The 11,219-nt window shown below is 48.5% G+C and overlaps 1 protein-coding gene across 1 annotated transcript in view; it reads left to right on the top strand.

Annotated features, from left to right (window-relative positions):
* Window positions 1-719: 719 nt before the first annotated feature.
* Frem2 (FRAS1 related extracellular matrix 2) overlaps window positions 720-11,219 on the top strand; it is a 137,992-nt gene continuing 127,492 nt past the window's right edge. The window contains exons 1-2 of the mRNA NM_001245978.1: window positions 720-6,101; window positions 11,083-11,172. Coding sequence (NP_001232907.1) covers window positions 968-6,101; window positions 11,083-11,172 — 5,224 coding nt within the window. The 5' untranslated portion in view covers window positions 720-967. The remainder of the gene's footprint in view (window positions 6,102-11,082; window positions 11,173-11,219) is intronic.

The raw sequence follows: 11,219 nt of genomic DNA, 5'->3' as shown, positions 1-11,219 counted from the left end.
TGCATTTCTCACACACCCCAAAGGCTTCTTTTCACTTTAGCTCTGTGAACTTTGTTTGCAAAGGAGGGGCTTGATAAAAACCCACCAATCCCCCGGACAGTGCCGGTTTCTTAAAATATGGGAAAATCAGGGAGGGCCGGGAGTTGGGGTGCGGGCTTATTGTGGTGATGGTGGTGAGGATTGCAAACTGCTCTAGCTAGGTAGGGTCTGGGTTTTAATCCCGTCCCTTTAAAATCTCCAGTGTCTTCCCAAACTGCTCTGGGTTCCTTTTCAAACTCAGACAACAAGGTGTTCGACTTTGTTCTCCACTTCTACTCGCGCTTTGGAAGTTTCGGCAAAAAGTGGCCATCCTGGGAGAGGTTTCAATGACAGGGAAGGGGACTGAGATGCAGTAATCATTCGACTCGAGAACTTGAGTTCGTAGAGCCGCGCGGGCTGGTGGCTGAGCCGTACTACCGGTCCAGGGCTATTAGGCAAGTAGCTCAAGGCGCCCCTCCATTCCAACCAACCTGTTGCACCTCTCTCAGAGCAGCTCTGCGCAGTTTCCCCGCCTTGGAGCTGATTGACAGCAGTCACTGCCCAACCCTGGACTCAGGGCTTCCTCCAGCGATCAGCGATTGGCCCCCAGGGAGAATTGGAGTTAGGAGGGTGCAAAGGGAGAGATTTCCCTCAAAGAGTAAGGTCCCGGGACCTGGGACTTAGGGACTCTTCTGCCTGCTACACGCCCTGGACGCGCTGGAAGTGGTCTAGTACCCTGGGTTCCAGCTCCATGGCGGGACCGCGCGGCGCACTTGGCCATCCTCCTGGTCCAGCCCTGCCACTCGGAGGGCCCCGCAGGCGCCGCGCAGAGTTCCCGGCCCTTCCCATCGGGCTCTGGAGGAGCCTGCAAAGACTGGCTTTGCATACTCGCCGAGTGAACTGTCGGAACTCTAACGCCTGCAACCTGCATGCTACAAGGACCCCCGGGATGGCCACCCGCGGGCGCTGGACAGCCAAGTACTCCAACTTCCAGTCTATACTCACACAGTCGCCCAGACTGCTGCTGCTGCTCCTGTCACTGGTAAGCCGCGTCTCCACACAGGATGCAGCCCCTGGCGCTGCATTTCTATCCCTGGGTCTCTCCGGGACTTCGGGGGTCCCTACCGAGGAAGCTATAGTGGTGGCGAACCGCGGGCTCCGTGTGCCCTTCGGTCGCGAAGTCTGGCTGGATCCGTTGCGTGACTTGGTGCTGCAGGTGCAGCCAGGAGACCGCTGCACAGTGGCCGTGCTAGACAACGACGCGCTGGCCCAGCGGCCCGGCCGCTTGAGTCCCAAGCGTTTTGCGTGCGACTACGGCCCGGGTGAGGTGCGTTACTCGCACCTGGGTGCTCGCAGCCCTTCCCGCGACCGCGTCCGGCTGCAGCTGCGCTACGATGCTCCAGGAGGGGCCATAGTCTTGCCATTGGCACTAGAGGTGGAAGTGGTTTTCACCCAGCTGGAGGTTGTGACTCGGAATTTACCTCTGGTCGTGGAAGAACTGCTAGGGACCAGTAATGCCCTGGATGCTCGGAGCTTAGAGTTCGCCTACCAGCCTGAGACCGAGGAGTGCCGCGTGGGCATCTTGTCAGGTTTGAGCGCTTTGCCTCGTTATGGAGAACTCCTGCACTACCCACAGGTCCCGGGAGGGACCGGAGAGAGAGGGTCCTCCGAGACCCCTTTGATGGACTGCAAAGCATTCCAGGAGCTGGGAGTGCGCTATCGTCACACAGCCCTGAGTCACTCACCTAACAGGGACTGGCTGCCTATGGTGGTGGAGATACATTCAAGAGGGGCTCCAGTGGGCAGCCCGGCTTTAAAGCGTGAGCATTTCCAGGTGCTTGTGAGGATCCGGGGAGGTGCGGAGAACACTGCGCCCAAGCCCAGTTTCGTGGCCATGATGATGATGGAGGTAGACCAGTTTGTACTGACTGCTCTCACTCCAGACATGCTGGCAGCAGAGGATGCTGAATCCAACCCGGACCTTTTGATTTTCAACCTCACCTCTGCCTTCCAGCCTGGGCAAGGCTACTTGGTGAGCACTGATGATAGAAGCCTGCCTCTGTCCTCCTTTACACAGCGGGATTTGCGCCTGCTGAAGATTGCCTACCAGCCTCCCTCTGAAGACTCCGATCAGGAGCGCCTCTTTGAGCTAGAGCTGGAGGTAGTGGACCCTGAAGGAGCAGCCTCAGACCCTTTCGCCTTCATGGTGGTGGTGAAACCCATGAACACACTGGCTCCAGTGGTCACACGGAACACTGGCCTCATTCTCTATGAGGGTCAGTATCGGCCACTCACGGGTCCTGTAGGCAGTGGACCCCAGAACTTGGTCATCAGTGATGAAGATGACCTAGAAGCTGTGAGACTGGAGGTGGTGGCCGGGCTCCGGCATGGTCACCTTGTTATTCTGGGTTCTCCCAGTAGTGACCCTGCTCCCAAGACCTTCACTGTGGCTGAGCTGGCCGCTGGCCAGGTGGTCTACCAGCATGATGACAGAGACGGTTCACTGTGTGACAACTTGGTGCTGCGCATGTCAGATGGAGGAGGCAGGCACCAGGTCCAGTTCCTGTTCCCTATCACTCTGGTGCCTGTGGATGACCAGCCACCTGTCCTGAACGCCAACACTGGGCTGACAGTGGCAGAGGGTGACACCGTGCCAATCCCGCCCTCGACTCTGAGTGCAACTGATATGGACTCGGATGACTCTCAGCTGCTTTTTGTACTGGAGCCGCCCTTCTCAAGCTCAGGACGCCTGCTTCTCCGCCAAACGCATGCTCCCCAGGAAGAGCAGGGTCTGTGGCACAAACAAGGGTCCTTTTATGAGCGAATGGTGACAGAGTGGCGGCAACAGGATATAACGGAGGGGAAACTCTTCTACAGGCACTCGGGGCCCCACAGCCCTGGGCCAGTGATGGACCAGTTCCTGTTTAGAGTCCAAGACAATCAAGACCCCCCTAATCAGTCTGGGATCCAGAGGTTTGTAATACGCATCCATCCCGTGGACCGTCTCCCTCCAGAACTGGGCAGTGGTTGTCCCCTTCGGATGGTGGTACAGGAATCCCAGCTCACACCACTGAGGAAAAGGTGGCTGCACTACACTGACCTAGACACAGACGACCGAGAGCTCCACTACACAGTGACCCAGCCCCCTACGGACACAGATGAGAACCACTCACCGGCTCCGCTGGGGACTCTGGTCTTCACTGATAATCCCTCAGTTGTGGTGACCCATTTTACCCAAGCCCAGGTCAACCATCATAAAATTGCTTACAGGCCCCCAGGGCAGGAGCTAGGAGTAGCAGCCCGAGTGGCTCAGTTCCAGTTCCAAGTAGAGGATCGAGCTGGGAATGTGGCTCCAGGCACCTTCACCCTCTACCTGCAGCCTGTGGATAACCAGCCCCCCGAGATTGTCAACACGGGCTTCACTGTTGAGGAGAAGGGCCACCACGTCCTTCGTGAGACTGAGCTGCATGTGAGTGACGTTGACACGGATGTGGCCCACATCTCGTTCACTCTCACACAGGCCCCCAAACATGGCCACTTGCAAATATCTGGACGGCCACTGCATGTAGGAGGACAGTTCCGTTTAGAGGACATAAAGCAGGGCAGAATTTCCTATCTGAATAGTGGGGACGAATCTTTGACTGACAGCTGCTCCCTGGAGGTCAGCGACAGACACCACGTGGTGCCAATCACTCTCAGAGTGAACGTTCGGCCAGCGGACCGTGAAGGTGCTATGTCAGTCCTTCCTGCTGGTACTCTGGAGTCCTATCTAGATGTTTTGGAGAATGGGGCTACCGAAGTCACTGCCAACATCATTAAGGGGACCTATCGGGATACCGATGATTTGATGTTGACTTTCCTGTTGGAAGGTCCGCCCTTATATGGGGAGATCCTGGTCCACGGAGCTCCAGCCGAGCAGTTCACCCAGAGGGACATCCTGGAGGGCTCTGTTGTCTACGCTCATACCAGTGGTGAGATTGGCCTGTTGCCCAAAGCAGACTCTTTTAACCTGAGTCTGTCAGCTATGTCTCAAGAATGGAGAATTGGTAGCAGTGTTATCCAAGGCGTTACTGTGTGGGTGACCATCCTCCCCGTGGACAGCCAAGCCCCTGAAATTTCTGTTGGTGAGCAGTTTGTGGTGCTGGAAGGGGACAAGAGTTTGATAAGCCTGACCCACCTAAGTGCTGAGGACGTGGACTCCCTCATGGATGACCTCTTGTGCACAATAGTCATTCAGCCAACCTCGGGCTATGTAGAGAACATTTCTCCAGCACCAGGCTCAGAAAAATCAAGGGCTGGGATTGCCATAAGTGCCTTCACGCTGAAGGATCTCAGGCAAGGACACATTAACTATGTCCAGAGTGTCCACAGAGGGGTGGAGCCTGTGGAAGACCGCTTTATATTCCGTTGTTCTGACGGCATTAACTTTTCTGAGAGACAGATTTTCCCCATTGTAATCATTCCTACCAACGATGAGCAGCCAGAAATGTTCATGAGGGAATTCATGGTGATGGAAGGCATGAGTCTGGTGGTCGATACACCCATCCTCAACGCTGCCGATGCCGACATTCCCCGGGATGATTTAACGTTCACCATTACCCGGTTTCCGACTCATGGTCATATCATGAACCAGCTGATCAATGGTACAGTGTTGGTTGAAAGCTTCACCTTGGACCAGATTATAGAGAGTTCCAGCATTATTTATGAGCATGATGACTCTGAGACACAAGAGGACAGTTTTGTGATTAAGTTGACAGATGGCAAGCACTCTGTGGAGAAGATGGCCCTCATCATGGTCATCCCTGTTGATGACGAGACGCCCAGAATGGCCATCAATAACGGGCTAGAAATAGAAATTGGGGAAACCAAAGTTATCAATAACAAAGTTCTAGCGGCAACTGATTTAGACTCTGATGACAAATCACTGGTTTATATTATTCGGTATGGACCGGGGCATGGCTTGTTACAGAGACGGAAGCCTCTAGGTGTCTTTGAAAATATCACGCTAGGCATGAACTTTACCCAGGATGAAGTGGACAGGAACTTAATTCAATATGTCCACTTTGGGCAAGAGGGCATTCGAGACCTAATTAAATTCGATGTGACAGATGGGACGAATGCTCTCATAGACCGCTACTTCTACGTGTCTATTGGAAGTGTTGACATTGTCTTCCCTGATGTGGTAAGTAAGGGCGTGTCCTTGAAAGAAGGTGGCAAGGTCACTCTGACAACCGACCTGCTAAGCACAAGCGACCTGAACAGTCCTGATGAGAACTTAGTTTTCACCATTACCAGGGCTCCCATGAGAGGTCACCTGGAGTGCACGGACCAAAGAGGACTGTCCATCACTTCTTTCACTCAGCTCCAGCTGGCTGGCAACAAAATCTACTACATACACACAGCCGAGGATGAGGTCAAAATGGACAGTTTCGAGTTTCAAGTCACCGACGGCCGGAACCCTGTCTTCCGAACTTTCCGGATCTCAATCAGCGACGTAGACAACAAAAAGCCAGTGGTCACCATCCACAACTTGGTGGTCAGTGAAAGTGAAAGTAAGCTTATCACCCCCTTTGAACTCACCGTGGAAGACAGAGATACCCCCGACAGGCTCCTAAAATTCATCGTCACCCAGGTCCCTGTTCATGGTCACCTCCTCTTCAACAACACCAGATCTGTCATGGTTTTCACCAAGCAAGACTTGAATGAAAACTTAATCAGCTACAAACACGATGGCACAGAATCCACGGAAGACAGCTTCTCCTTCACGGTGACTGACGGCACCCACTCGGACTTCTATGTTTTTCCTGATACAGTGTTTGAGACTAGGAGACCTCAAGTGATGAAAATCCGGGTGTTACCTGTTGACAACCGTGTCCCCCAAATTGTAGTGAACAAAGGAGCTTCTACACTTCGGACTCTGCCCACCGGCCATTTGGGGTTCATGATCACGAGCAAAATATTGAAAGTGCAGGACAGAGACAGCCTGCATTTTTCTCTCAGGTTCATTGTGACAGAAGCCCCCCAACATGGCTATCTTCTCAACCTGGGCCAAGGAAACCACAGTGTCACACAGTTTACCCAAGGTATGTTCGACTTCTCCTCCTCACAGCCAAAGCCCCGATAGGCTCCATTTCTTGAGAATGAGCGAGTCCCTAAGCCCTAGAAGGGAGCAATCGGGATTGAGCTAAGGAGACAGGGAGGAGAGGAGAGGAGAGAGGAGGAGGGGAGGAGAGCACACAGGTAGTTACTGTCCTGGGAAACACCTCCATGTCGCTGCCTGTTCTAAATGCCTTTGTCAGAGGGAATAGGAAGGTACTGTTACTGCAGCAAGATGAGGCAAGGTGTGAATTTGGTCGTTTGTCACAGAGGCTGACTTTCTACTGCGGCTTCATGTCACCAAGGCTCCTGCCATCCTCCATTTGGTACACAGCACCTCGTTCTTGGAACATTTCAGTCCCTTAAAAAGAGATTTGTGGTATACATCACCTGGTTGTCCTTTATCAGTATACACTCAAACACATTACCTCTAAATTCTAAATTACCTTTTTATTTTTAAAGGCCGTGTTGATACTTGCTGCGACTACTGGAAATTTTGTAACTATCAGACAATATTCATTTATATTTATTCGAGACTTTAAAAATATTTCCTACTGGTTCATGACTCAGTCAGACAGCTGTCCAAAGACACAAGAGATAAATAAACCTGTGGAGAGTTATTAAAGTTATAGCTCACGTAACAGGGCACAGCACAGGGGTGTACTCAAATGGCGAGCACACAATTAACGATGTGCAAGGAAACTATGTATCCATTCATTGGCTAGCTTGTCATCCATCTCATTAAGCTAAGAAAATATGAAAAGATGATTGATCGTCGAAGGGGGGAATTATTTCATTATTCTATTGATTTTATTATTGCTTACTATTAGTTATTATTTTTCCTTAATTTTTATATCTGCTATTATGTTATTTTATTTTTATCATTGTATATCATTACCTATATAACAACTATTTTTTTCACTCATTTTTCTAACTCGGTTTTTCTTCAGAGCCTTTTCTGCACTGTCCTAAGCAAAGTGTCAGACATCCCTTGCCCTAAGCACTTGAGCACCTGGGTTCCTGAGGCCCTTGGGGCAGCAGGCTCTGAGGAGGTCTGGAACCTAGGGCCTGTGGCCTCTGCTAGCCAGCTCAGAGAGGAAAGGGAGAAGCCTTTCTGCAGCTAGTTGGGAAGTTAGGGCTCTGTTCTCAGACCCTGCTACTTTCATTACAAAGGGATTTGTGTTGCTTTCAGGAAAATCTCAGCATCAGAAAGGAAACTGGATCTCCCTGTGGGCTCTGGGGTGGAAATGGAGTGTAACCCCAGGACATCCCAGCGGGGGTGTTCTTTTCTTGCTACAATGTTCCGCTCTTAGACAACAAACACTTTAATAGACTTCGTTGTTGTGTTGGCTGATCTACTTCTCTGTTTGATGCTAGCAAACAGCTTCACACTCCAGCCTCTGATTCTTGGCTGAGAGCCTGCATATATCTCGGGCCTGCAGGGACAGGAAAACCCCAGAGTGAGTGGAGTTTTCTGTAGACGCTTCTAGCAGAGACTGGCTTGTTCTCCTGGAGAAGACCAAAGAACTTAGAGGGTAGAAATCCTTCCATCTCATCCCTCCTTTGACCCCCAGAGTATTTTTACAGGGATTTTGTTGTTGTTGTTGTTGTTAAAAAAAAAAAAAGAAGATACGCGAATGAATTCTTTTAAGTTCTACAAGTAAAATTCAATAGTTCCAAAAGGCCACCATATTTTTCCTTATATATTGAATCCTTAAAGTATGCTATTTTTATTGTAGGCATTTTGTTTGTTTTCACAATTACCACAAATAAGTTTTATTATCCTTGTAATTGTAGTTATGTTTTGTGGTTTAAAAAAAACAATTTAAAAAATTATATTTTAAAGGAACTTACCACATTTTAACGCAAATTCAGACTTTAAGGAGGAATGCTTGCTACTCAGTCGCACAGCACTCCTTTGAACAAGTTGAGGCTAGAGTCTGGTTCCTAGCAGTTATTTATGGAGATTAGATAAGTCGGTAAAGATGGCTGCTTCACAGCTGGCTAGCCTCCTGGAAGGGAAAGGAGAAGGGCCTTGGGCAGGGCACTGCGCATGTGCAGTCTGGGGACCGCGCATGTGCAGTCTGTTTTTTATTTTGCTTTATCAGGAAGGCATAAGAGAAACTATGTTTTGATGGAGTTAAACACTTTTAACAAAAGTTGCTACAGAGTCTATTCCTTAAGTGATTCACTAAATGGCCCTTGGGAGACATTTTTGTTTTGAAGACTTACGAAACCTCATTGTCAGGAGAGGTTCACAAGCAGAACTAGTCAGATTAGAGAATTTATTTGCTTCAAACTCTGCCCTTTGTCCATGTGTCTCCGCTTACACCATCACCCCCTGCTCCCAGGTTTGAGGCCTTGTCTCAACAATATAAACTTTCTTTTTTCTCTACAATGAGTACATAATGGGGCTGGTGAGGTGGCTCAGCAGGTAAGAGCGTCTGATGCTCTGGCAAAGGACCCAGGTTCAGTTCCAGCACTCACATGGCAGTTTATAACCACCTGGAACTCCAGCTTCAGGGGATCTGATGCCCTCTTCTGGCCTCTTTAGGTATCAGGCAAGCTTGCAGCGTTCTTAGGCACATGGGGACAAAGCACTCCTGTACTTAAACTAAAAACAAATAAATAATAAACACATACCAATATTTTTGTTGAATACTTGGGTAAACAAATTATTTGTGTTTATATTTGTCAAGCAAAAATCCGGGAAGCCACAAGGCTCCCCAACCCTGTTTGCACCGACTTTGTTTACTAGGGATATTTGCTTTATATAGGAACTATAGCAGTCAGAAGAAACTCTAATTCTTAGATTACTGTTAGAACATTTCAGCTACTGTAGCCCCTTTTACTTAAGGAAGGTAGCGTTTATGAACATTTACGGTGCGTTTCTGTTTTCAGAGGTGCATGTAGCATAACAACGTGGTCATCAGGAGTCTGCTTTTGAAATCACGAATTCATGTTAACAGAGTTATAGGGAAAGTGAAGAGTTTTGAAGCGCTATTTATTTCAATGAAATCCTCTCTTACCATGTTTTTGTTTTTTAAAGAAGACATTAGCACATGTTGTATAAGAGAAGTTTATTTTATTTTATATAATTTGATTTTATTTTTATTGTATGGATGTTTTATCTGCATGTATGTCTGTTTGCCACGTGTGCCCGACCCCTATGGAGACCAGAAGGGGTCATCAGCTCCTCTGGAATAGGGGTTACCTGGAGGCGTGTGGGTGCTGGGAATGCAGCCTGGGTTCTCTTTAGGAGCAGCCAGTGCTCTTTAACTGCTGAGCCATCCCTCCAGCCTCTGAGCTTTATTTTTAATTAATTAAAATTTTTTGTTTAGATGTATTTTATGTGTATGTGCTATGCCTGCATGTATGGCACCCACACGAATGCAGTACCCAAGGAGACCAGAAGAGAGCGTTAGATCATCTGTTACTGAGAGTTAAGATGGCTGTGGGTGTGGGGAACTGAACCACGGTCCTCAGCAAGAACAGCCAGTGCTCTTAGCCAAAGCCATCTCTACACCCACTTATTAGCACCACTACCACCACCACCACCACCTCCACCACCACCACCACCATCACCACTATCATCATCATTGTCTCCAAGCAGTGCTTTTAGAGTTTCAAACAAAATTTAAGAGCAGGTGAGAAGATTAGAAAAGAGTTTTTCATGGCTGGTACAATACCGATGTGTAAAAAGCAGAGTTCTGGTCATTCCTTATTGATAAACAATAGATCATAAGTTGAGATTTTAGATTAGAATTAACAGGCCAAGCAAGAGCTGTGTAGGGGCCGTACAGGGGCTGTGTGGAGGCAGTGCATGGGGCTATGCAGGGCGCTGTGCAGGGGCGGTGCCTCCTGGCCTTCAGAGACTCACTACAGGTTCAAGTAGAGATGCTGGTGAGTGGATGAGAACACTTCAGGGGTGCAATGCATGTGGACTTGGTCTATGAACTAAAAAGCAGGTTTCCCAATCACCAGGAATGTCTAAAAGTGTATCCTCTTTCAGAGCTGTGAGGCAGAATGAAGTTCACGTCACAGCTCCTAAGATTCAGAAGTCTAAATGCCAACTCTAATCACTCTGCTTATCAAGATGATGTTCTCTTGTCGTTTTTGTTTATAACCCCTGTGAACTCCATAGCACAAACCTAATAGAACCTTCAGAAATTAGAAAAACCATCAACACAAAGGAGACACATAAATATCGTACTCCTTGATGACAGTGTTCTTAGCTACATTCTGCGCCTGTGTATCCTTAAAAACTCACTGACTGACCCAGATCAAAGACAGATCTATTTTAAGTATCACAGGACAGAGTGGTATTTCTTTCATTAAATTGTATGTGCGGCGGCAGCATTAAAGAGAGGAGCTGATAAAATGTAGGCATTAAAATTTGTGTATAGGTAACGTTAATAGACCTGTGCACATGAGTCTGGTGGACTTGGAAGCAGTGAAAGGCAAGGCGCCATTGAGTTTCTAAGCCTCTACCATGCACTAAGGTTTAAAAGCAGTCGACTGCATTGCAACAGTTAAGAAAAAAGCACTACCAGGGCAAAGAAAACATCTGCACTTTCCTTTGGCTTCCTGCAAAACTCACTCTGCAAGGGAGGCAAAGCATGTGATTTCGAGAGGTCCAGCAAATCTGCCCTGCCTCAAAATATCTTCCTCTCCACCTGTCATGGAGCCTGACATTCCGTATTTAATAGCCACTCCTTTGGTAGGAAGAGGGCATCACCTTGCTATTATTATAATCTGAGTCTGGCCCTCTATCTGTGCGCAGGATCAGATTTCTATGGGACAGCTGATAGTAAGGGGTGTACAGATACAGAACAAAGCATCACATCTCCCTCCCGAAAGGCGATCTAAACATGGTTTTTGGAAACACAATAGCCAATAGGATTTATTGTAAATATAAGCCATCAGGTTTGCTAATTAATCACTTTGCCCTTTGGTTGTGTTTTTTAGCTGACATTGACGACATGAAAATATGCTATGTCTTGAGAGAGAGAGCAAATGCCACGAGCGATGTGTTCCATTTCATAGTGGAAGATGACGGTAAGTTTCCCACTCTCGGGGTGGCCTTTTTTATCCATTGATTTATT

The sequence above is a fragment of the Rattus norvegicus genome, chromosome 2 (genome assembly GCF_036323735.1).
Source record: "Rattus norvegicus strain BN/NHsdMcwi chromosome 2, GRCr8, whole genome shotgun sequence".
NCBI lineage: Eukaryota > Metazoa > Chordata > Mammalia > Rodentia > Muridae > Rattus > Rattus norvegicus.
This window is presented reverse-complemented; position numbering and strand designations above follow the sequence as displayed.